The 26,929-nt window shown below is 43.7% G+C and overlaps 1 protein-coding gene across 2 annotated transcripts in view; it reads left to right on the top strand.

Annotated features, from left to right (window-relative positions):
• The window catches only part of LOC119446786 (tumor protein p73), a 73,873-nt gene extending 50,941 nt beyond the window's left edge, over positions 1 to 22,932 (top strand). The window contains exons 13-17 of one of the 2 annotated variants that reach the window (XM_037711335.2): positions 9,819 to 9,911; positions 10,464 to 10,556; positions 13,623 to 13,716; positions 15,233 to 15,337; positions 22,578 to 22,932. In XM_037711335.2, the coding sequence (XP_037567263.1) occupies positions 9,819 to 9,911; positions 10,464 to 10,556; positions 13,623 to 13,716; positions 15,233 to 15,337; positions 22,578 to 22,733 (541 nt within the window). In that variant the 3' untranslated portion in view covers positions 22,734 to 22,932. Of the gene's footprint in view, positions 1 to 9,818; positions 9,912 to 10,460; positions 10,557 to 13,622; positions 13,717 to 15,232; positions 15,338 to 22,577 lie in introns of both variants that reach the window. The other variant, XM_037711334.2, reaches the window with a different exon arrangement.
• The last annotated feature ends 3,997 nt before the right edge of the window (positions 22,933 to 26,929 follow it).

The raw sequence follows: 26,929 nt of genomic DNA, 5'->3' as shown, positions 1-26,929 counted from the left end.
ACATGCACCCACACCATGACCATGCCGCCTAAAGCAAAGGCCATTTATCACTTGACAGGATAATAGGGGAGAAGCGGAAGTGGACTTCTTGAGTTTCTAGAGAAATGCAGAATGGAGAAGTAAGGAAAAAAGGACCGATTTGGGCTGTGTACGGCCAGCCTTCAGTGAAGCTGTCTTTGTGTGGTCTTCAACCACTTTACCGGGCTGACTGGTGTACAGTGCAGCACTAATAAAGAGGTTTTTAATTTTTTTCTTTAAATGCAGTATTTATGCCAGTGGATATAACTAATTAGTATTTCAGGTGATCACTGTGGGCGACATGCTGCAAATTTGGAATTGAAGGCTGTCAGTGCTCAAGGTGTGTCCACTTAGCAGCGCTCCTTAGAAAATGTGGTAGGCCTGCAACATTCAGCACAGTACATTGGCACTCGGCTCACATTTTTCTAAATGTCTTCCTTGCGGAATATGCGACAAAATTTCGCGGAACATCAGTGTATTTCATGGTAAATACTGGAAATAAATACCTCAGAATTGGTGGCCATTAATGATTGTAGCTGGGCAGGACATATAATGCGTAGGATGGATAACCGGTAGACCATTAGGGTTACAGAATGGATACCAAGAGAAGGGAAGTGCAGTCGAGGTTGGCAGAAAACCAGATGGGATGATGAAGTTAGGAAATTTGCAGGCGCAAGTTGGAATACGCTAGCGCAAGACAGGGGTAATTGGAGATCGCAGGGAGCGGCCTTCGTCCTGCAGTGGACATAAAATAGGCTGACGATGATGATGATTGTAACCTGTATTATTCTCTTATTTTACATGCGTCTTCTCTGCAACACTTGAGCAATTAAATGCTTGTGGGTAAGGAGGCTAGCAGGGTGGTTGCATTGGACCAAACCATCCTTGGTAAACAGGACAAGTTTTCAAGAAAAAAACGAGAACCTCAGAAATAAAATTAACCTCCTCAAAAAAGCAGAGAAAGAGCAACAAGCATGGGCAGCGTTTTGAACCTTGTGACTACTTTCTCAGACATTAGATGCAAAGGGTTTATCGGTCACTGTTGTTAAACTAACTTCCTATAAATCTTGCAGTACTTGGTTGCAGAGAAAATCGCTACTGAAGCGGCTGCTTTATTTATTCCATAATTTGAATTGGCCGTAGCAAAGGGGCATTCTTATACACGCCTGCGCTTTAGATCTTTTAAGTCATGCTTTCCCGAGTGCTACTGCATAAATAGCCAGAGGCCGACACAGAGGGGGCACCACACTCCCATAGGAAACGATTTTGACAGGAATGAGATGAGGTAGCACCAAGAAGCTCTGTTCTCTGTTGCAAAATCCAGTAAATTAGCCCAACTATATCTTCGAAAGTGCTTTTTTTTTTTTGTGATGAAACACAAAGTTATAAACTTTTTATATTACTGGTTATCTAGAATTATATTATCTCATTTGAAACTTGATGTTCTATGTAATATGAAGCTGGTACCATAATTTCCCAGTGTAAGTGCCAATTTCATCCTGCATTTGCTTTTTTTTTTTATTTTATTTTATTTTTTTGCTTTTTTTGCTTTCAACGGCGTTGCGTCCTACAAGAGTGAGACTTTGGGCATGTTTGAACTCTGATCTATGACTTTAAGCTTGACTTGATGCTTAACTTGATTCGTGAGTTTAATGTCCCTCTTAAGAGATCACAGAAAAGTAAAAAAGTTAGTTGCAAATTCCTACAAAGTGGACATGCCTCGAGCATTGTTCGACATTGCATGCCTTCTAGAAGCTAATTAAGTTGATCGTCTGTGACAACCTGAGATTGCAATAAACAATTTGTACGCATGTCAATACGCTCATTTCGTTGACATAGTCATGGAGGCAAATGTATTTCATTACTGGCACCTCTCGAGAAGTGTCTTTTGAAGTGCTGAGGCACAGAGGGTAGAGTGCATATTTGTGCGCAGAGGTTAAACTGAATTCTTCGGTCGTTTGCCGAGTATAGTTAAGTTCATTTGTCCACGAGCATCAACAAATGGTTGCTGAAAAATAAAGTAGAACCTTTTTTGATACATTTCTTAGGGGACCACAGACAAAAAATGGTTGATCAGGAAAAAAAACCTAACGTCCGATATTGTTTGTGGCTCTACTCTGACACAAAACTTAATGTAATAGAAAGTCAACACACTATTTAAAACTCTCTAAATAAAGCCCACTATGTCTGCCTGGTGGCTAGATTAAATGTTGCACTGTTTTGCTGCAGTCGTAGCTGTGAATCCCACTAAATTAAGCCTGTAATTTCTGTCTTGCACTTGGGTCAAGGGTACAATAAAGCACTTGCAGCCCTTTTTAAGTTTCTGCGCCACCATTGATGTCTAAGCAACTGCAGAGGGTATAGAAAGCCTCAATAACACCCATCAACGTGCATGTGCAGCGACTACTTGTGCTTTCATTTCGTCAACCTTCTCTTCATTTTTGACGTCATGAGCCATGTTGAGGTCAGCAGCAACATCAGATTCTGATGTCTCACTGCCATCATTGCAGGATGTGTATTATAATAAATGACCTGGGATCCTATTGGTGCCATAGCATGCTTGATGTACACACAACTGACGGGTACCGCCGCATCAGTGGTTCAGGTTTCAGTTTTTGGATCTAAACAAATGGGAAGCTAATGCACTTGACCCTGTGGGAACTAAACAGGACTGGCATTTCAAAGCACAAGAGCTAGGAAATTGCTGCAGACTGGAGGCTATCAGTGAGGTTCTACTGTATATCCTCTTTATTTCTGCTGCATTGTTTTCAAGAATTACTTAGGCTTCACCGAAACACCGGGTACGCCCCCGTGTGCAAGAGAGGGTAGATATTACGCGATGTTGTGCAATACTTCAGATAAGCAACTTGTGCAGCCCTGGTTGACCTTCTCAGGGAAGATAATGTTGCATAGGTTTCTTTTTCTGTTGTGGGTTACATGGAACATCCTGATGGTATTTTGTAGTTCAAGGGGGCTTCATATAAAACAAGTAACCTTGCTGGTAAAACCTAACTGATAAATACCATTTTCTTACCTGGCCTTCCTTGTTCTGCCCCTTCTATTTTTCAGGCGCATTCTCCGTGATGTGTACGGTGATAAGCACATGTCAATAAAATCGGAGCCAAAGGAGAGTATCAGCTCAGGCGAATCCCAGGAGTGATTTGGTTGCCCTCGCCGCTCGCTGCTTCCTTTACCTCGCCTCTTGGCACCTTCTTCTTAATTTTTTTTTTTTTTTTTTTTTACTTTCCTTTATTAACCAAAGCTTCATATTGGGACATTCCTTGCCATGCTCAATGCTCCCGCCCCCTCCCTCCCGCCCCTTTTTGTTTCATTTTTTGTGTGTGCGCTGTGTTGGTCACTGCAGCAAGTGCATGCCATGTTGCTTGTGAGTTCTTCAATGTTACTGACTGGTTAGCTGCCTCTCTGGGACTATTCACCTGTGTAGCAGCTGTTCATGCTTGGTCACAAATTGTCATTCCTCTGACCTTGGAAATTTTCACCATTGTTGGACCTCCTCACAAAGACATCTTTTGTTTCCCCATTTATTTCATGCATTCCTTATTTTCACCAGAACAGGATTGTTGTTGCTAGTGTAAAAGGGGCTGGGCTGTTGCCAGGATGACGTGCCATGTGTGGGACATGAAGAGACGGCAGTGTTTTTTCATTTGTTTTCTGTGCACTGGTTGAAAAAAAGCACATAGGAAGAGACTAGGGACTTGCAATTTACATATGCCCATGGGCCATTCAATATGTGATGGCACTGTGAGCGTGACATTTCTTAATCTTTACAAAAAGGTTTTTCAAAGCTTGAATGGCTATGCAGTAACAATTTTATTTTACAACATTTACGGATGTTTCTGCATACTTTTTTGTATTACTTTTCTAGCAAAGAGGTTAGCAAAGCACAGCTTCATGGTCTATTGCTGTGGTCTATAGCCTTTGTTGAAGCCATATTTTAAAAAATGCATTTAAAGTTTTGTGGCTGATTGTGCTGTATGTGTTTCTTATGCTTCATGGGTTTTGACAAATGCTAAAACCAATGAGCCATTGACTGTGTGTCAAGCTGGGGTTCTTATCTCCCTTTTTTTATTTGCTTTACTTGTGCTTGTAATGATGTATAATCAAATTTTGAAGTGAACAGTACTGACTCGGGCGCTTAGGCATTTATGAACTTTGCTTCAGGATGCATTGTCATTGTGGTCCTGACATGAAAGGACTGATCAGCTTAATTTGCATTGGGGTCAAAGGTTCGCTGTAGAATTTTGGAAATTGTAATTGCTTAGATTTCCTGAGATATTTGAGGAAAATTACTTGGTTTTGTTCACCATTTGTCATTACCAACTTTGTTATAATGTTTCACTGTATGTACGTCATCAAACCGAAGCAAATCGTGTCGGCTGACATGCATAGTTTATATTATCAACATGCTGTCTCCAATGTGTCACTGTTTGCAAGAACTGACAGTTATTCTTAGTTGTTACTGCTGTAGTGCCTTATGAGGTCAAGAGGAATCAAAACACAGATGCACTGTTTGTTCTAATGCACTGTTGCTTTTCTGTTGGTGAAAAGATTCGTGATTAGCTGAATAGTTAAATGAGTCTTCATGCTTACAATAAAATGAGTGTTTCCATGAACCTGGAAAGCAGTTATATAGAGAAGGCTAGAATGAATAGAATTATGGAATGAACCTGGAAAGCAGTTATGTTCGTTGTGTGTTTTCGATTGCTATGTATTGCACTAAGATGAAGGAATGGCTGATGAAGTGGCAGTTGGTTTTTTAACCAAAATGTTGGTTAAATGGTTCAGTATCATTGTGACAAGAGCTGACAAGAACTTGTGATGGGAAGGAAACTTGTCATTGTCTGAGCCATAGTTGAGGTTTCACCTTGTTGGTATGAACTGTGTTAGGGGCTTACATAAACAGAACACAACACGAGCGCTAACTTCAAAGGATGAAGCAAAATGATATTCTTAATCTGGGGATTCTTAATCTGGGGCCATATTTCGGAATAATCCATTTACCATTCTTTATTGGCTCGGACTCTGCCATGATGTCATCATCACTAGGATCAGCCACTCTACGTTCTGCAGTGTTCAAGCCAATGACAAAGGGTGAAAGAAATGCAAATTGAAATGGATCACTAAAAAATGTAGCCCTTGTACTTTCGGCCCCCTCTCCATCTCTCATTTATTTTTAATAATTACTCTTTTTTGAATTTAAAATAGACTATTTCAGAAATACTTTGCTGCAAAAAGTATTTCAATGCATTCAGCAGGAGCGGAGTTATTGGAAATCAAAGGTTGCGTATGATCCCCTTTGCGGTGTTCCCTCTCTTTCTTCAATGCCTTCTTGAAAGCGAAAGGTGACTTCGCCCTCCACTTGCGAGCTCCACGCGCCCTGAACAACTGCAAAATTTGGCAGAGATGTTCACAGCAGCATATGCTATTTGCGGATTGTGTTTTTTCACCAAGCCTGAGGCTTTCTTCAGGACCTCTTTAACAGTGAAAGATAAGAATAACGGTTTGGTCCCGATTGTCCTTCTTTCGCTAAACCTTGGTTATTTTTCTTTCGCATATCAATGCTTTGCACTGCAAAAATCATGTCATTAATAGTGAAAGCCAGTAAAGCTTTGTCATGTGGATTTTTTGCGGAAAAGAAAGAATGACTAAAATATTTGAGTGGGCAGGTCATCGTATTGACAAGGTGTACATCAAAATGTTGACGTAGATAAGAATGCTTTCACACATGCGTGCATTTTGCTTGAAATTCACACAAAACTTTAACTCATTTAGTTGATGCAGTGTGTAGAAGCTGTTCGGAATATCATAGCAAAACTTGGGACAGTTACGGCTGCACAATGCATGCAGTGTCATTCTCTCATGGCTGCTTCATTATGAAAAAGTTGGCTGCTGGCTGTGATGTCCATCACGATATAGCCAGTGTATTGAACGGTAGTGTGTAATGCGTGCAATGTAGGAGACATTGAACACCTCGTACTGAACGTAGGTGAAATAACTGGGGCCATTGGGTTGATCACTTTTGGGGAGATCACTTTAAGTAAATGTTGGTGACTTAGCTATGAGCCTGAATGTCAGTTCAATAAAGCAGTGTGTCACATGCCACATCACACAAAAGTGAAAGTATTTGCTACAGTCATGGAGGGAGTTCACATTATTTTATTTTCTGACATAACAAAAGTATCCATATTTATTTTGACAACTAGTCAGGTCAGACATTCTACACTCAAAGGGACACTAAATAGTAACAATGAATCAGTTTAGATTGATAAAGTAGGCTTGAAGAGTTCTGGCTTTGTTAATTTTGTGATAATAGGTTGATTATTAGACGAGAAAATGATAGTCAAATTTTCATTTCTGAATTTTGCACCAACACCCCAAGACCGGTGCATCAATGTGATGTCACAGATGAGAAAGTATTTTCTTGCATGCCGGCTGTTGTGGTTCAGGTAGATTTATCGAAACTTGCAAAGTTTGGTTTTTGATTAGAATACAATGTAGTTCATCTTTACTTATCACAAGTTAACTGGGCCCAAGCAGACAGACGCTGTAAAAATTTATGACGTTTCTTAAGCTGCTTTCAAGGTGGAGATGGACTTCAAGGCGGCATTCATTTCGATTTCAAATCACACATCATGCTTACAAAACAAAAAGAAATGCATCACATTATGTGCTTTTGTTTTCATTATTTTGCTCTGGAGCAATTTTCTGCATTTCGGGCTGAGGCTACGTGCATGGTCGAATTGTAAAAGCAAGCCTACAGTTGTATTGCATTCATGCGCAGGATTTTTGCTATGTTTGTTGGGCCTGTGCAGAAATGGCAAAGTGTGTACATTGTATCATTGTGCCACTGTGCTTTTCTTATTTCCTCTCTATTCAAACTATGCACCCAGAGTGAAATTATTTTTTAAGCATTGTGCAAGGGTGTAATTAGTGTTGATAGTTGTTGTTCAAGGAATTGTATTGGTTAGATATATACAGTATAGACCACTTATAACGTAACCGCTTATAGTGCGGTCTTTTCAGACTCCCGTTAATTTTCCCATAGTACTCCATGTATGCACGTATCGCTTGTAGTGCAGTTGCGGGAAATGAAATACCAGTTACAGTGCGGCTGCCTGGGAGTACGGAAGTCAGCGGAGATGGCGAACGCTCCCCTCAAACGGGCGCCCCAAGGAGTGCTCAAGGAAGGAAGAAAGAGACTGGAGAAGGGCACGTGGTGCGAACGAATAGCCAGTGAGGCTGAAACCTGAATCTTGAGTGCGAGTCGTGAAATATCACGGCGCGCATAGCGAGCGAGGGCCACGAAACTGCCAACGCCGGCCAACGCTCGCTTCACAATAACGGCAGTCAACGAAACTTCAGGGTGCGGGCGGCGCTGAAACGGCAGGCCGAAGGGCACATGCGGAGACCGTGGAATGTGAGGGAGGAGGGCGGCAGGGAAGCGGATTTCGCCTCGGCAACTCCGCTGCTTCGGTGGCTCCCCTCAGCCTCCCTCGTAGCTCCCTCACTTTCGACTGTCGCCGTGCGCGCCCGCCGCCGCTCCAGCCAGCCCGGCACCAGCTCCCCGAAGTTTCGTTTTCTGCCGTTATCGGGAAGCGGGCGTTTGCAGGTGTGTGTGTGGGGGGGGGGGGGGGGGGGGCAGTTTCGTTGGACGGCCTGGGACAGCACTACTGCGTCCCTCTGCGCCGTAGCCGTAGCGTGCAAGGTCAACACGTGACTAGAAAGTATAGGAAGCATAAAGGAGAAAGAAGGGTTCACTGCCAGTTTCTACGCGTGGCTACGGTAGCGTGGCTGTGACGTCGGCACGTACACGCATGTTCCGACACAACGCAGAATTGGCCACCTTGCCATTTGAGAGAGGGTGAAATTTCCGCAGCATTTTTTTTTTTTCTTTCTTTTGTCTTTTTGTTCGCGCGCAACATTGAGGGGTCTCTCCTAAGCTTTTACTCTATGGCGGTGCCGGAGCAATGCCTGTCGGAGGCGCCGCCGTGTGATTTGGTTCGAATTAACGAGATTCGACTGTAAATTGAATTCAAACGTTCTAGCCGCATTCCTCGACTGTCGCATACGCGTGGCGGCTCGGTGCACATGTTTTGCATATGTGCGGGCCTTGAAGATTGTCTGTTTGGTTATAGTGCGGATATTGGCGACTCCGGCGACTTACGTTATAAGCGGTCTACACTGTACATGTTTTGGGTGTGTGATGTGGCATCGTCAGTTCTAGCTGCCTTGGAATGTTCATGTTGCTCAGTGCCTTACTCAGAAGTGTTCATATGAGAACGACACTTTTCACTGCCTTGCCTCTTGCAGGCAATGGTTCTCTTGAACTTGTGATCTCTTGTTCTATTTTTGTACCCTGTGTTTTTATAACCAGAAATAAACGCTTTTTGGTTTGTCTCTAAGGGGTTATTTCATGCACTTTTACTCGGCTGTCACACTTTTACGCTTCCAAAAGCAGGGAAGAGGTGATGAAACCTCGAATTCAATGTTCTCTGCATCAAAAGTATATCCGTGCTAAAATTCGTAATGACCTGTTCTCCAAACAGTAAATTCATGCGAATAGAAAAAATATATATATAAATGTGCTTTCTTCTTGTGCTTTCTTCTTTTTTTAATGAGCGATACCAAAATAATGGAAGTGCCCTACTTATAGTGCTACTAACGTTTAGTGCTGCCTTTTGTCATCTTGCGAGCATACTTTCAGAACATGTGGCCAAACAACGGCTTGGATAATCTGTAGCATTTGTATGTGTATATGGTGGAGATTGAATGAGGTTCTAGTTGCCTCTTAGTACTAAATATTTCTGTGTTTCATAGTTGACAATTGTATGCAAGAAAAGAGACTGTAGCTGTTGCAATTTTGTGGCACATAAAAGCTTTTCAGAACTAGCAGGAAGATGTGCTTTAGCAAACAAAATGTAGCTACAGTTATTCTGCACCTGACAAGGGAACTCTGGTTTCTTCAAAGTGTCAAGTAAGATAGGATTGTGGCCGTGAAAAGTTTAGAGCAAAAGTGTAAGATGAACAAAAACAGCAGGTGATGCAATGTGATGGCATGTCTCCCTGTTTTTGTTGCTGAGCCTTGCATGCACAGCTAATACTTGGGATTGACACCGAGCTTCCCACTTTCATGGGCGAATTTTGCGTATGCGGCACAGGGTCAACTTATGCGGTCTTTCTGCAAGACACGGTCGCGAATCTTCCCGAATCTTCCCTGTAAGAATTTCATGATTTCTTTGAGGTAAATTTGCGGACATACTTCGGTGGGAAGCATTCAAAAAGCTGCAACTCACGCAAAAAAATCGGCATCGCTGAGGCTGGCTGAAAGCATGTGAAATGCTGTAGATATATTTTTACTTCAACACAGGCCACCAGTTCTCTTTTTTCTTTCAAAGTTTGCCAGATGGCATCGCATACCTGTGGTGAGAATAATGCTTACCGCACCTTTTACACACGTATTGCATACTTCCCACCCTCCTTGAAAGGGTTAAGACCGACAAAGCAATAGTTATCTTTCTTTTAATTTTTTTTTCCCCCCAAATTGATTCCTAGTTTTTTCTATGCTGCAGCATAGAAGGTTTCACTGGAACAGCAAATGATTGTGCCTCTAGCACCATTGCTAAATTTGTAACCTTGCTCATTCTTCAACTTTTATTGGAAGGTTTTGCTGTGTTCTATCTGACCAGTGTAAGCATTATCTGTCGAAGGAAGCAGCCATCTTTGCTCCTTAAGATATTTGCTACAGTGGTACACGCTGCTCTGAACTGTAAATAATGCAGGGGCAGCGATGGCAGTGGAGACAGCTGTTCACCACCCATGTCCTCTGCTCAGACTATCATCAACAAGCTGGATGCTCCAGCACATCCTGGCTGGTACGTGGAGAACTTTGCACGCATTTCTATAGTTTGAACAAAGGCTGGAACTTTGTGCCAGGGTGTTGGCATAGGGTTCAAGAAGGGAAAAGCTGGGATCTCACTTTCCTCTTTGTATGCCATCTTTGCTGCTAAACAAACGCAGCAATTGCTGAAAGAGCAGTTGAGCAGGACTTAGCATTTTGTTTTAATATCCCTTTAAAACCTTGCGAGTTGCCAAAGCATTCAACTGCACACTTTGATTACTCCTTCCCTGTCTTGCATAGATTTCACCTGTACCCAGCCTTGCAGAAGAAATAGAAAATATGCTTTGGTGTTATATCTGCTTACATGCAAAATATTTCCTTGTCTTAATTTTGTTTAATCCAGGCTTCTGCTAATAATAAAAGAAAGAAAGACTTCTTATCCCCAAGGAGTTTTGATTGATGCGAGCTTACTGTATTTTTACCAATGACAGCACTTTGCACAGCATGATTATGACCGATGGGTGTAGCTGGACTTTCCAGTGTTGAGTAGGCCTCTTTGTTTGCTCTGTCCGCTCCTTTCTAGCAGTTCCACGTCTCCTACCAGTGCAGCAGCCCAGCTTGCGGGCATGAAGGTGGAAGACAGCACTGACATTACATCAGGGCCTGGTGCTCTTCAGTGGTGAGCAGAGTAGATTTTAAACCACTACCTAGGAATGGGAAATATAATCTTCAGTAAAAGTGAATTCTAGTGTGCCTGTTGATTAAATATTGTCCAGGTACAGAAGCCACTTGTGATACACCGCAGCACTACACACAGCACAGTTGCTGCGCCCCTGTTTGACCAGCCATGGTCCACTTTAAGTTTGAGGAAACAATGACAGCATGTTTTCTCATCTTATTTAATGTTTATTACATTTGGCACTAATGATGTGTTTATGAATTCTCCTGTAGGTTCTCGGGCAGTGGGTGTCCCATGGGTATTCGATTTCGCTAATTCAAATCTGGCCATGGAAAACAAAACTACTCTGTATGAGATAGTCACAGGAGTTGTCACACCCCACAGTTTTCAGATAGAATATTTAATTTCTGCTGAGCCTTAATTTCCACTTGCTAGTAGTACAAGGGTGGTTTCAGTGCCACTTCTGGCACCCATGAATTATTCTTGAAGAGATAACCAAGCACTGCACCGGCTTAAATTGCAGTACTAAAACATGGCACTCTCGTTTTCTCAGCAGGCGGAGGTAATGTGACACTGTTAAATTTCCAGCTGATTGGACACTTGATGGTAGACCAAGTTGATGCGAAACAACCAGTAGAGTACCAAAACTAACTTGAGATCAACCGGTTTCACATGACAGACCAAACTCCGCGGACGAGATGAGCATTACGTGGCTCACACAGCGCACACAAGCACCAAGTAGGTAAGCTGCTCGCGGCGCAATAGATGATCTGCAAAACCTGCAAGTGCATTTCTCTACACCTTTGACGCAATCAAGATGGTGGACCTCGGGCTATAATCATAATTGAAGTATCAACATGCGGGTCAGTGACATCATTCTTGTCACCATCCGTTCCCTGCATTGTCCAAGATTTCAAAACGTGTCCCGGTGTTAACAGCGCTACTAGCAGTTCTGTAGAAAAGCCTGTTTACATACTTTTGCATATCGTCTATTTGTTGCCGCTCAGCCACGTCATGCTCATCTGTGGAATTTGGTCCCTTGTGTGAATGCTTAAGCAGCAAAAGGTTGGAACTATCGACAAGTATGAAGAAAAGTTGGAGTGGCAGTGGTGACGAGGCTTCTGCATGCGCTGCTCACTTGGCAAGATTCTACATTAACTACAAGGCAGTGCTATCAGCTCAACTGCTTTGCAAAGTGTGAAATTGAGAAAGAAAAAATTCCGGCAGAACCAACCTTGGGATATCTTTGCAACTTGCGAATAGTACTAGAGATGCTGATGTGTGTGTGTGTGTGTGTGTGTGTGTGTGCGCGTGTGTGTGTGTGCGCGCCCGTGCGTGTGTGTGCGTGTGCCGTTAAGGAAAGTGAGAGCTTAAAAAAAGAACCAAACCAAACCATTCTATGACCGACGTCGTTAAGCTGTCCAAGAAGACGCACTACCCAGTTGGCGCCTGCTCATCGCGCAGGAGTGGGACCCTGGCCGACTGGCACAAGCGGCGTATTACGTTACTTCAAAGCAGGGAGTGGCTTCCCCTTGGTCTGATGCGCGTTGTCATGCGCTTTCTGGAGCCTGAACAATCTGTTGCGCGGTGCCAACCGGCAAACACAACATTTTGTGCAGCTCGAAGTAAACAGTTGTTTCATTACGAAGACGTGTTAAATTGGGGACGAGGAATTAGCAAACCTACAGGATGGACCACGGAAACGTGGGCCGCATACCGGAGTTCCCCTACGGAAGAAACTGGAATGCATAGTGCGAACGCCTGAAATATTTAGCACTATCTATAACGGCTGTGGACACTAAGCATGCTCAACCATGTCATCCAAGATGTACGGCGCTGTGAGACGTGCAATACGGAAATTGTGGACACCATGAGTCACGCTAATAACGATCTGCACCCCACACGCCAGCCGTCGTAATCACGCAATTATGGCCTGACCTTCTTGCAATAATTTGTTAGCAATTGTTTACTGACAAGATGCTATCCTCCAAGAATGTTCTGGGAACTTTGAAATTATTTTTACTGCTAAAACAATAAAACCTCTACTTAATGAAGTTTTCGATTTAGTAAGGTTGGACTGTATTTCACAACAACCTAGTGTTAAATGTGTTGCTACTGTTCTGTCTGCTAAACAAAGTATCGCAAATTATCAAAAGTGAGACAACAAAAGTTAAAAAGGGAATGCAGGTACAAAATGGGTAGTGCAAACTGTATTTTCAACTTTGCGGTGTAAGACTACATGACATCTGTGATTTTTGCTTGTAGTCTCTCATTTAGTGTTCTTGACATTCTATTCATGTAGCAGTTTTATCTTTTACTCTACAACCAGTGATGTTTTTCTTGCGACAGGCCCTTTTACATGTGTTTAGGCACACAGGCCCTTCAGCAGCTTCTCTTTTTTTTTTTTTTTAAGCAACTTCTGATCTGTTTTAGGCAACCATTTATTTAACACTAGTCATACAGCAGTTGTTCATTCTTGGAAACCTTGTTTACAACCAGGCTCTAAACATATTGAGAGGCTATTCCTACTGTCTCTTCAATGACAATTAGTGATCCTGTGTTTGAAACAGATCTTTTGTTCCTAATAGTCCGCTGTCATTTTTACACTAGTCAGTACTGGCGTGGTACCTAATTACACCAAAACAAATATTCCTGCTGTTAATATATGCCTTCACGTTTGACTATTCAATATTCTATTTTATATTTGATACTTACTATTCGTATTTGAAAAAACTGATATTTGCCTACCTCTAATTGTAGGATGCTGTAGTGGAGAGCTGTATATTGATTTTGACCTCTGGGGTTCTTTAGTGTGCACTGAAAGAGCATTGTACACAACCGTCCTTGCATTCCACTCCCATTGGAACGCAACTGTTGTGGCCGGGAATTGAACCCACGACCTTGTGTGTGCAGCAGCAGGATGCCATAGCCACTGTGGTAGGTCAAGGCATGTGTGGCCGCTGAGACTTCTTGGTGGGCAGACCTACCATTGGCAGTGCATAGTTACATGGTTGTTGAGTGCATTGTGGGATTTCACAGCTGTGCTGTCTTTTCTCCTTCCTACAGCTGGCTTGAGAGCTTTGGTCTGCACAGTTGCTTTCCCATTCTTCTGGAGAAGGGAATCCGTGACATGAATGGCTTGAAACTCATGAACTTCAAGGTGTGTTTACTGCAGTATTGCTCATGCTTCATGTTGTGTCATGAATAGAGGATATGCAAAAATCCTTGTGGGCACTTTTCCAAACATCACATTTGACCACAGGATGATACGATTCTAGCAGGCAAAACAAAGCACCAGTGCAAGAGCAAGTGTCATCTTTTCTGCCACCCACCCTCTCTTTCTAATTTTTTTGCAAACATGGTAATGGAAGCATGTGGTCGGCTACCTTGTGTAGGGCAACTTGAATTCATGCGGTAGTCGACTTACAGAATCTTGCATATTCTCTGTAGAATATTTTATTTCCCGTGCATGGCTGCTGCCATCTTGTGTTGTGATACGATTTCTCAGTTTTGTGTGCAGTAGTTCCCAGTTAACAGGGTCGTGTAACACCGAATGTGTTTAGCTAATAATTTTCATGCATATGAATTGGCTATAGTATCATGCACTGGTCGTTAGAAAGCGTCCGTGTTAACAGCCGAGGATGACAGCACTCCCAACACTTCTGTAAATAGTCTATGGGGCTTAGCTCTTGACAGAATAAGTTTCCAAGGGCCTTATTAATGTGTTAGCATTAGGAGTGTCCAAGTGGAAAAACGTGTATGTGTGTGAGGTGGGGAAAGCCAGTCACATGGTAGAGGTTGAGGGGGATGGGAGAGCTTAGAAGAGCGTTAATGTGTTTATGTGCATATGTGAGTGTGTGTATATATATATATAGCTAGCGCAACACAGGGGTAATTAGAGATTGCAGGGAGAGGTCTTCGTCCTCCAGTGGACATAATATATAGGCTGATGATCATGATATAGACTGAGAGTGGTTTGCTCCAGACCACATTCAGTTGCACTTCGCTCCTGGACTCCTGGACAACATTTTGCAGTGTGGTGAATACAGTTTAAATAATTGACCCAGGACTTCAAACAGGTGCGAAATAATGCTAACGCATTTACCGCTACATTGCCACTTAAATTTTTTGTAGGGAGTCCCTTTTTATTTGATTATTCCATTAGTATTTCTCACCATTCATCACTCTGATTGGTTTAACTTGGCTGTAGTGGTGGTGCAGCAGAATTTACTTTGTTAATGGAATTTAAAATTTTTTCAATTCAGCATTATTGAGCTTTATTTTTCAGTTAAAAGCCAAAATTAAATGTGTGCTTTATGGGCCATCTTGCTAGAGAACAATGCACATTATTCAGTTGAGAGCCTCCCAAAATAAAATAAAAGAGAATTTCGGATATTTGCACTATTTACATGGTGGGACATAAAATCTGGGTTCATTTTTATCCATGCCTAGTCTTGTAAAGTAAAATTATGTTATGTCTGGCCTAAGCAGTGTTATGCTTCCATTTGCTAGCCTGCTGTACTGTATAACAGTGAGGATGGCAATATGCAAAAAATAAAAATAAACATCTAGAATCCGTCACGTTAAGCTGCTTTTTGAGAGAACTGAATGCGCAAAAAAGTTATTTATGCCATGTCATGCTAACTGCTGCTTATATTGTCTGTAATTCTTTCTAGACACTCAAACGACTGCGGCTCAGGGAGCAGCAGGAAACAGCCCTGATCAATGCCATACGTGGTCTCAACTATGATGACGAGGATGAGGAGCTGTTTCCAAGTCAGGTGAGCCTATCAACAGGGTTGGCTGGGACGTAATATGCTTACTTTGATCACCTATGTGGTAGTGTATGCAATTAACAAAAAAGGATATACCCCAAAATACAGAGAGCAAAAGCTTTTCTTCTTTTAGTTCAGCCTGCATTGCATCTTTAAAGCTTTTCCTCTTTTAGTTCAGCCTGCATTGCATCTTTGACAATATACAGTCAAACCTTGGCATAATAAGCCGCATCTGTTGTGAAAATACCTCTGTTATAAGCATACACACAGATGTTGGCGGGAAAAAAATAAAGTCATGATCAGTTCTATGCAAAAGAAATGCAAGTGGGGTGCCTCGGGCGGGCCAGCAAAAGCCTCTCCTGTGGATTTTGATGGCTATTCGGCATCTTGCCATACATGCCGATACAGGGCATGGCAGCAACAATAAATGTGCGTGTGAAGCCCTCCTCATATAACCCATACCCTGAACTATGTATAACACCTTGGAAGGGGAAAAAAATTATGTGCGCTAGCCCTTTAAATGCCACTACCGAGATAACTCGTGAAACCATCCACGCGCACCCCCTCCTATTCCCGAGTATACTCGTGTTGCTTTTTAAATTCACTCCCTGCCACTCCCGAGACAACTCGTGGAAAAAAAAAAAAAAAATTGCGTTCGTCTCCCGCCATTTAGGGAGAGGTCACCTAAACACATAAAACTTGTAAATTTAATTTTAGACAACAGATGGAGCGCACATGTTTACACCCGCGTCACGTGCGTCCGCGCTTTGACAGACGAAGAAATTCAAGAACTACTGATGAATATCTTTACATGCCCTGTGGAGTATCATGGTGCATTAATAGCATGAAAGTTCCACTGAACCATCATGAAAAAAATACCCGGCAGGGGGTGAGGAGCAGTCAGAAAAAAACCTGGCAGTGAAAAGGCTAGGGAGGTTGAAGAGGAGAAGCGGATGAAAAGGAAGTGAGAGTAAAGCAGGCGATTGCAGGGACGGCCTGTTGTCTGCTTTTGTCTTTACAGCACGTATAACCCACAGAAATAACTGCGGTCAACGATGCTCAAATCTTTGTAAAAACAAGGCCTTTTCGATTTACCTGCACCACCTGAACCAGTTTACGAGGTGCTGCACGCTGCTATTCGTTTAAGCGGTGCAGCATTGGTGCCCTCTGAACCACACCGTTCATTTCAAAAAGTGCAGGAACCGTGCAGGGCTGGTTCACGATTTTGCTGCGCCCTCTCTACTGTCGGTGCTGTCTTGGTGCAGACGTACATGTGCAAAGCAGCAGTGCAGTAGATGACACAGCACGTGAACGCAAGTGCCATTGAAACTCTGCTCACATGCGTCTGCTGTGTCTACGCAAGCATGGGCTGCATTTGCACCTCGGAAGCCGGTCATACCTGTGGTTCAGGACCTCTCAGACTGATGCACACAGTGCACATTAGTCGAAAAAAAAAAACATAACGCTTGCACCACGTCTGCACCTCAGCATTCGTTTCCATGTGTCGTGTTGTGCTTGCACTGCAGAAATCGAGCTGCACAATTTCCGAGTTTCTCGTGCACCGGCGTGAACTGGTTCACTGTGGTGCAACCGAATCGAATGGACCTACAGTCTCGCGGATGCGCGACTCTTCCACATCATATTCTGAGTGAACGGCTCCATTTTCCACCTCTTCAGCAACGCTGATAATCTTCTGCTACATTGTAAAGAACTGCCGGCGAGCACAGCTTTCATGATCCGAGGTCTGGTTCGCCGGCACTACGTGCACTATTCAGCAACTGCTAACACAGTGAAAACACAAAATGGCAGTTCGAAAAGATGAGAAGAATAGATAACTATCAAAGAGGGCAGAGGGATCTCCAACATGCGAGAGTGGGGTTCCCTAGGAGGTAATAAACATTAAAAAAGGCAAACAACTTTGCCTTAAAGTGTAGCGTCACATCGGTGTAGTGTGCACTGCATATAAATTGCATATAATTTGCACCCTGAATTTACTGTTACATTTCTGAAATTTTGCGTGCAGGTTATACGTGCAAAAGTACGGTACATACGAGGACTCTGCATTGCTGTGAACACACTACTGTGCAATTGGTATTACAGTGGAACCCTGCTATTACGTTCCCGGGTGCTGTGTTTTCCCGGCTGTTACGTCGTTTTCAGCCGGTCCCGGCACAGCTCTCATAGAACTCAATGCATTGGTAACCCCGCTGTTACGTCACAACTGTGGGACCGTTCCCGCATCATACGTTGCGAACTGCCACCCTACGCCAGCCCGAGCGGTTATTTTGACTTTTCAGGTTGCTTGGCTTGGTTGCTTGACGATGGCATTGGCCACCCAAAGTGCCGGGGGCGACACTTATGATGTATTTTCGGTTTCTGCCAGCAAAAGTATGGCCCTTGAGATCCGTATTTGCTATCTAAAGGTGGTGTCTATGACGCGTTGCGGCCCTACAATTGGTTCTGGCTCATAGATGTTCCGTATAAAGTCCAAGGGAGATAACGCCATCGCCGCGCGCCGTATGCTGTGAAGCATGAAAGCGTGCGAGGGGAGCCGACGACCGCGTCTAAATCTTGCGCGCGAAAGAGAGAAAAGCAGGGAGGAAGCGCGCCTTCTTCTGTTGCGCTTGAGGCACCGGTGAGGGGGGGAGGGATAGCAGGCAGCGTTGTGCTCTGGCATCAACTGCGTATTGCGCAGTCGCGCGGGCCGTATCTTGAAAGCGATCTGCATTAGGGGGAGAGTCTACGCAGTGTAGGTGCGTCGGCGGTTCGTAGCTTTGTGTGTGCTGTGTTCTCGGCACTCAGTTTGCGTTGAAGCGATAGACAACAGCACGAAGGTCACTTCGCTCGCTTCTGCAGGAGTGCTTAAATTCCTCACGCCAGCGTTCAACAGTGCATGTCCACGCTCATCGAGTGTGATGTGTTCATGTTTGCCTGTGGGCGCTGACACCATGCTTCTTAAGTTAATAAGCGAACGTTTACAAATTTATACGGACGATAAAACTAGTATTCTTACTTTGTATAGCTGTCCACTAATTTGCTATCGCAATCGATACTTCGGCTGTCGGGCGAAACTGCGTTTTTTTTTTTTTTTTTTTTTTTCACACTTAAGAATTAAAATAATATTGTGTGCAGTTCAACACTACTCCCATTTCTCAATTTTTTCTGTTTCCCGGCTCTTAGACTCTTTTTTTTTTTTTTTTTTTTTTTACGGTTCCGTGAAAAATGTATCGGCGGGGTTCTACTGTATCATGCATGATCGGCACGTTGGCTTGCCGACTGGTCCAGCCAGCATAGCTGTTGGCCAAAACACACACGCGTTCCACTAAGTTTCGCTGCCAGCAGGCAGACTTTTCGGAGATGGAGGGGACCGCACGTGGATCCAGACTCTCCTACTCTGGCAATCAGCACAGCCTTTGCATCTTATCTCATGCTCGATCATCAATAAAGTCTACGAGTGCGAACATATTGATGGCGAGCTTCCCGTGATGGCTTGTCACCAGCCACTCTGCTGGACGCGCTTAGGCTGTTAGCCGTAGCCAGTGTCATTTCGTGGAGAGTCTGTAGCCAAAATTGCGGTTTTGTGCCAGTTGACATGACGGCAACTTGGTTTGTGGCCATTCTGATGGTGGCATCGTGCGCACCATTCATGCCAAAACATCATGCAGAATCTGAAATTTTATTTATTACTGTTGATGTTGGTGTTAGGGGTAGGTGGTAGTGTCGCAAGAATTCTGCAGGTCTGAAAAATCGGGCATCTGAAAAATTGGTTGGCCACTGTATGTGACATTTTTGCTACGATATAACGAACTTCAATATAACGAGATTCTTGATATAACGAAGTATTTCATTTTTCATAATCTCTTGTCCATAGAACACCGTGCGTTTATAACTTCGATCAAAGAGGGCAGAGTGTTTATACACGATGTCAATATAACGAAATTTCACTGCCGCCGCAAGGAAATACCGAGACAATAAATGGAAACTTCTGTGGGTGCAGATGGTGAAATGATTGAATTACAAGCGGCTGCTTGCGAACGCACCTTTCAAATCGCGCGACGCACGGCTAAAGCGACCGCCAATGGAGCAACGTCGTGTTCCGCATAAAGTTCAAGTGCAGTAAGATCCTATCGCGCCCCACGCTCTATGTGCTTTAGGTGCGAGTGAAAGTGTGCGAGGGTGAGATCAGAAAGATAGTGGCTTCACGAGTGCCGCCTTCTCGCGCGAGCAAAAGGAAAGAAGAGGGGGAGGGGAGCGAGCTCGCGGTAACGCAATCAAGCGCGCGCGAGGACACGAAAAGTGACGGGTAAGTTGATGGGCGTCTCGATTTCTGGCGCGCGTCTCGGCCGTGGCTGCGCATGGCTGTAAGCGCGTATGAGCTAAAGTCCCTATATAGAAGGTATAGGGACTTTAGTATGAGCGCATACGATGCCCCACATTCTGCTTTATCTGCCGCGCGGGCAATGAGTTGGCATGCTGAGACGGCGTGGCGTCATGTAAGCTGCCTTCCCGTGTATTTAGTTTTGGAGGTTGCGTAATCTCGAATTTCGGAGACCCGTTGAAGCAGGAGGCAGACGAAGCATTCGCTCCCCACTGTCGATGTTTTTCATGTTAGCATCGTCCCACTGTGGGCGACACTATGAGCCGCGGGAGTTGAGTGGACGCGAAGGCCCTCAATTCGTGCCGCCGGTGTGAAGATAGTGTCGCCGATTTGTCGCCGACTCCCCAATGCAACAAAATGAATTTTCTCAGACTCGCTTTTTTCAATTGCGCGATAATTCAAAAAATATTGCAGCCCCTTTCGACGCAAGAAAAATCGATCGGCGACTGTACTTAATTGCATATAAGGTCGAATTTCAATACAACGAAATTTTCATATAATGAAGCAAATTGCCGATTTTACCGACTTCGTTATATCGAGGTTTTACTATATATAGGCAGAAAGCAAGAATTTGCTTTGCTATATAGAGGTTTTATTCTTTAGACCATACAGATTTTTTATAAAAAGGCTATTAGCGCAGCAAAACATTGTTTCAGCTAGTCGCAGCAGCTACTGATACGGCACGCTTTGCTTTGGCAAGCAGGTGCAGCTGTGTGTGGAGTCGGAAATTGCCGCGCCATGCTATCGTTCAGTCTCCTTGGGACTCCACACACTTCTCCCAGCGGTGCTGCCATTGTTGGAAGCATTCCGAGAAGGCCTCTTTCGGAATGGAGTTTATCTCAGCTGTCGTTGCAGCCATAATGTCCTCTCTTGTCTGAAATTGCGCTCCTTTCAATGGCCTCTTGATTTTGGGAAACAGCCAGAAGTCACAGGGGGCCATATCGGGAGAGTAAGGAGCCTGTTGAACCTCGTTGAGCCTGGTTTTTCACCAAGAAAGTCTGAATCAAGTGCGAGGAATGTGCAGGAGCATTGTCGTGATGGATGCGCCAATTTCCTGTTGACCACAACTCCAGTTTCTTGCGCCGCGCAGCATCGTGTAGGCGTCGGAGGACATCCCTGTAATACTCTTTGATGATTGTTTGACCCTGTCGTGTGTACTCGTGGTGTACCGCACCGCGGGAGTCAAAGAAAGCAGTCAGCATCACTTTGACGTTGCTGCGCACTTGGCGGGCCTTCTTTGGTCTTGGTGGCGTGGAATGCTTCCACTGTGACGACTGGGAGTTGGTTTCCGGGTCCTACCCGTACACCCAAGACTCGTCACCAGTGATTATGGTGTTCATGAAGTCAGGGTCACTGTTTGTGGAATCCAGCATGTCCTGTGAGACTTCAACATGAAGTTGCTTTTGCTCCACCGCGAGCAGCTTCGGCACGAATTTCGCCGCAACTCTCTTCATGGCCAAATCATCGGTCATAATAGAATGTGCAGAAAAAAGTGCTGATGCCCACCTCTTCTGCAATTTCTCGGATAGTCACACAACGGTCCCGCATCACCACAGCATTCACTTCGGTTGGTCATTTGACTGGTCATTGACTGGTCATTTCGGCATGTTGATGGCCGACTGGAGCGTGGCTCGCTCTCCACCTATGTGCGGCCGTCTTTAAACCGGTTGTACCACTCCTTAATCTGTGTGCTGCTCATAGCGTTGTCACCGAAAGCCGTCTGAATCTTCCTAATGGTTTCCACTTGGCAAAATTTGATATGTAACTGAATAAATGGTACCGCTGCTACGACATATGGGGCTGGTGTGTGCTCGTTGTTGCAGGTTCCTTTCTTCTATCACATGACAATCCTCCAGGGTGGCTCGGAAAGTGCTGATTGACAAAACAAAATTTTTGGGTGGAAACACTCAGTGCGCTCCTAGACAGAAATCGCAAGATCTATGCATGGGCACATCGACAGAACGGTGTGGTTTGGAGCGCTTGTTCTTGATATTGAGTCTTTAAGCGCATATCCTGCATGCAGTTCATAAAAAATACAATGGAGAGGATGCGAGAACAATTTTCTTAGCCGAATGCAAGGTCGTAGCTTGATCAATGAGGAAGCACGCCGCAGGACTTGGAGTATACCTCAGTTATCCAACAGCACATTGGACCACGCATTACAAACGGCAACTAGGAAATAATAGTCTATGGACTGTTGTCACAGCTGTTGTTGTAGCTGGAGTTCAGTTCACATCGAAACATTAAATAGTTAAAAAAAAAAAAAACTAACGAGGTTTTCACGTGACGTGAATGAAACTTTACAGCCTCTGCCACCTGCTTTTATGGTTCAGGTACTGCAGGGGCAAAGAATGACCACTGCGTAAATGTAGACATGAAGAGCAGAAAGTCGGTGCACAGTATGCACATGTTCAGGGGAGCATGCAGTAGCAGCTGCTGTCTGTGTAAGGCAGGGTGGGCGCTTGTACATAGAGCTAAAGCAGAGTGAGATAAGCCACAGTGTGGTGACATCTACTACGTCACTGCACAAACAATTTAAATGAGCTTCCCCCTAACAGACATATCAACTGCGAAAGCAACAAACAGACTAAAGAGGTGCTTGGTACACCTACCGTAAGCACTGTGCCAAGAACACATGAATAGCACAGTGCATATTGTGTGGCCATGGCTGACTAGGTGCACACTTGGGAAAGGGATGGGAGTGTCTGTGCACATATAATTTTCTAAATATTTTTCTCTTATATATTTAGACTGAAATACAGCGGGCAAGCCATGTGCAATGATGTTTTCACCTTTGTCTCTTTGAAACACTTACAAAAATGTGCTACGATTGTGTATGTACAATAATGTCATCATTTGTTCATTCAGGAACTGCCTGCAGCCCAATCACAGGGAACGCTGTCACAGGAAAGCACAGCCGAAAATTTGAGCCAGCAGAGCTGCACCTCGACCAGCAGTGCAAGGCAGTATCGTGTCACTCGCATCCGCCTGATTCAGCCCATTCCAGACCACGACTACTCTTAGGCACCCATCTTTTGTTACTGTTGTTACCGTATTACTCTGATGCCACTGTATAGCCAAGTTTCACAAAGCTTCAGGAACATCTTATGCGATTGTGTTTGCCAAAACTGTGCTTGGTAAAAAAAAAAAAGAGGCAGTTGAGTCTTGTCATTTAGGAAATCGTAAAGTTCGTGCATAAGTGGAATATGGTGCCACTAAATAAGTTATGCTCACTTCATTTGGATACCTGCACTGACTCGCTTTCGTCCACCCCTACCCCTCCCCCCGTGCAGGGTAGCTAATCAGAACTACCTCTGGTTAATCTCCCTGCCTTTCTATGCATCCTTTCTCTATTTTCACTCACCAGCTATGTTTTGGCATGAGAGTAATATGCTCGCGGTATTGTACTTAATACTGCATAAATATTGTACTGTTCCTAGCCATGTTGCTAGAAACCTAGTGCTTGTAAAGAAAGAGCAATGTTGTTAGTCATTCCTGCTGGCCGGGAGTTGTTTTTTATTGTCTTTTCACAATTGGTGAAATGACTGTTGCTTGTACATGAGGCATGAGCTTGTTATTGTTTGTCTCATCATTTGTGTTAATGTTACATTTGACAAGTAGAGTTTGTAGGAGAAAAGCTAGTGAGCAACGAGACTGTGTTCATACTTTATGATCAGATTTTTTGGATTGTTTTTGATATTTAACTTTTTAGGTGTGTGAGACTGTGAAATATCGTGTAGCTGCCTTGTAGCATTTGAAAAACATGTGCTGAAATATTTTACAATTTTCGAACATTTTGAATGGAATGATATATTGATACTTAAGATCTTTTGGAATGTTTTTGAGATTATTTTGGTGTTTGTTTGTTGGTCTGTGAAAGCCTGCAAATTGCAGACATGCTTTGTCCACAAAGACAGAAAGTTGCATTTATTTGAGACTGTGACTCAGGGCACTATCTTTTCTTTCATTTTTTTAATAGCATATACATTTATTTGCAGGGTACAGATTGATGTTGTACTACATGCTAATTGAACTCTGTGGTAGTCTTGCATCAAAAGACAAACTTATTTTAACACAGTGGCGGAAATGGAAGCGCTTCCTTTTAAGGTTGCTAAGTGAACCTAGTAAGTTTTCCAGAATGAACAAGTCTCGGAACAGTAGCAGAGTGCTACTTTAGCAATGTAGTTAGCCATTCGGAGGCAAGTTGCCCGTGGCACTGTGTTGTTGTATAGAAGGTTTTGCTTGAAGGATTATGTTGCCTTCACACCTGCATAGGGTACAAAAACATTTTCTTTTGTATGTGTGTTTAATAAACCATTCGTCAGTTGTCATTATCCTGTTGCAATGTACCAGCGTACTTTCATTTGATGAAACACTCGTTTTAACATCTTAAATTCTGCAAATTGTACCTTTTGTTGGAACCAGCTGATCTATGCACTAAAGTTTTGCACATAGCTTGCTGTCTACCGTGACAGCAAAAAAAAAAAAAGTTAAATCAGCCATCACCTTGTCTCACCTCAAGCTGAGGACAAGGTATCGCCATTGTTTTGTCATTATTGAGATAAGTTGTTCGTTTTGACACTATTGGGCCTAAGACGCCATCGAGAGCTGCGAAAGTGTTTTGAGTTCTCGCCAGATGGCACCACAGCATTTCACTCTGGCGGCATGAAACCAGTTTTCACTGGTGATGGTAGCATATTAAAGCTAGCACTAATACATCTTTGTTAAAACATAGGTCTCATGGTACATATGCAATTTCTTTACGGGCACACGATTGTATTCAGACACCAGTGTAAATTTGTCGCTACTTTTTTCTGTGATGTCGCATACATGTGATTGCCGCTTAAGATTGTACAGCCTTGCGCAAACATCTCGAGCAGTGATTTTGTGTAGTTTTTTATTAAGCATGAAATGATTTTAGCTGCCGTTGTCGGTGACCTTCAATTGGCCCTAATCGAAAAGCCAGTGCCGTAATGAGCAAGAGATCATCTAGGCACTCAGTAAGAAGTTAAGATAATGTGGTCTCTGGCCCCCAACCCTTTGTACAGGACCACATTACATATGCTAGTTACTGCCCAAACAAGTTACAAAAAATATTGCTTCAGAGTTGTTCCTAGTGTTTGTTCACTATGTCACTCAAGCTGTAACTTCTAGTACACTGAAGTTTTATTTGTCATTTCCAATAGCAACATTCAGAAGGCAGATACAGGGCACCATACACTTGATTGATGTTTTTTGGTGCAGAGACAGGGTTGCCAGTGCTCTTTTCAACGCCAGTGGTCCGCGAGTTCCGCGGCACGGGTTTTGCGCCGCCTTGTTCGAGAGATGACGCCACGCTGCGTGACCAGTCCGGCACGGCGCGGATGGTTTTTTGGTGTGGGGGGGTGTGCCCTTGCGAACATGCACTTTACCAATTTTAAGATTGTGGCTAGTACCATCTCATCAATCTGCTTTGCCGGTAGCCATTGCATGCTTACATCTCTCAATTACGGGAGAGCCAGCTTTTTTTTTTACACATGCACAGCCGCCCAAATTCACGAGCTTTGTGAGCATAGTCATTTGTAAGTTTAAAGTCACCGCTCGCGCACTCTAGTTACAGGTTTGGGCGGCTGTATGTATACACTGAGGTCCGCAATTTGCTTGATGCGTCAGCAAAACAGACTGATGTTTATAGCATCAGATGAGCACATTATGTGTGCTAAAAAGTAATGGAAATAGAAGAGCGATGAATTGGGCGCGTCGCTCCTTGTCCGTATACGCTACTTAGCGAAACACCACACTCCTGTTGTGCCCCACCCAACATATTCTCCGGACCTAGCCCCAGAAGACTTTTTTTTTCTATTCCCCAAGCTGAAAACCACGTTGAAAGGACATCGTTTCCAAACCGTAGAGGAGATCCAGGACAATGCGCGAAGAGACCTGCGCGCCATTCCAGAAAGTGCGTTCCAGGAGGCTTTCCCAAAATGGAAGAAAAGATGGGAAGAGAGAGAAGTTTAATGATACGAAATACAGAGAGGGCGGCCTGAGGTAAATTCCTCTAACCAGCTACTTGGCGTTGGGGGAAGGGGAAGAGGGAAGAAAGAGGCGCATGATGGGTGACGATGACGAGAGGAGGATGTACAACATATGGCAAGCAATTTGGCATGCTCAAAGCCTAGAGTCCAGGCCCGTATGCCTGGATGACCTTGAAACTCGACGGGAAGAGTGCATTGCCTCTACTTTTAAGGGGACAGCACTTTAAATGTTGTACCATAAGCAGTAAAGGCATTATAGCAAAAGTTCGGTTTCTTTTTGAGCACACCTCGTATGTGTCTATGCACCCTTTGATTTAATTACCTAGAAATGCATTGGTCACAAGGAGGTTAAAAAAAAAAAAAACTTCTGGAGTGGCAATGCTGCTTCGAAAGATTCTATTAAATGTACACCGTTCTTTCACAGGTTTTACGGGGAAACTTAAATGCCTCGGTACATTTTTGTAGTGTTAACACTCAGCCAAATATATTTTAGCAAGAAACAACGACCTTTTATTTTACAATTAGCCTAGCGTTTATATTCGCGCAACAAAAACGTGTGCGCGGACTGCAGCCTGCGCGGCACTCTTAAAAGTTGAAGTCGGGGCAAGCGCTGGCTTCACCCCTGCTGGTAAACAATAACGGGCGCCGCCAATCCAGAAGTGTGTTTTTTTTTTTTGTTTTTTTTTTTTGTTTTTGTTTTTTTGGTTAACCTTCTTGATTGGTCATTATCCGCGCCACGCAGTTATTAAACCTGGTTTATTTCACTCTAATATTGTTTTCTTCGATCATTGTCCCTGATCAATATTCCACCAACAAGAAGCGTGCGTGAAATGACACGATATCAATAAAGTTTTCTTACGCAGCTCAATGTCAGAGATATGAGGCTCATTACCATTTACCGACCGTCAATAGTCATGGGTGCACTGAAGCAACTAAAAAAAAAAAAAAATGTACTGCACAGACATAGGCGGAAAGTGTTTTTTACAGGGGGGGGGGGGGGGGGTGGCCTGACCAGCTTTCCGAACCTCACCCATGTATATGTATATATATATATATATATATATATATATTACCTTTAATAACAGTTACACTGGAAACTTCGTGTGACCTCAAAAGATTGTACGAGCTTATATGAGTATTTGCAAGACCTTAGAGCAGGAGACAATTCAGTTTTACAGCCTGAGTCCCCTCGCACCACCAAGAGAC

This window comes from Dermacentor silvarum, chromosome 3 (genome assembly GCF_013339745.2).
Source record: "Dermacentor silvarum isolate Dsil-2018 chromosome 3, BIME_Dsil_1.4, whole genome shotgun sequence".
Lineage (NCBI taxonomy): Eukaryota > Metazoa > Arthropoda > Arachnida > Ixodida > Ixodidae > Dermacentor > Dermacentor silvarum.
This window is presented reverse-complemented; position numbering and strand designations above follow the sequence as displayed.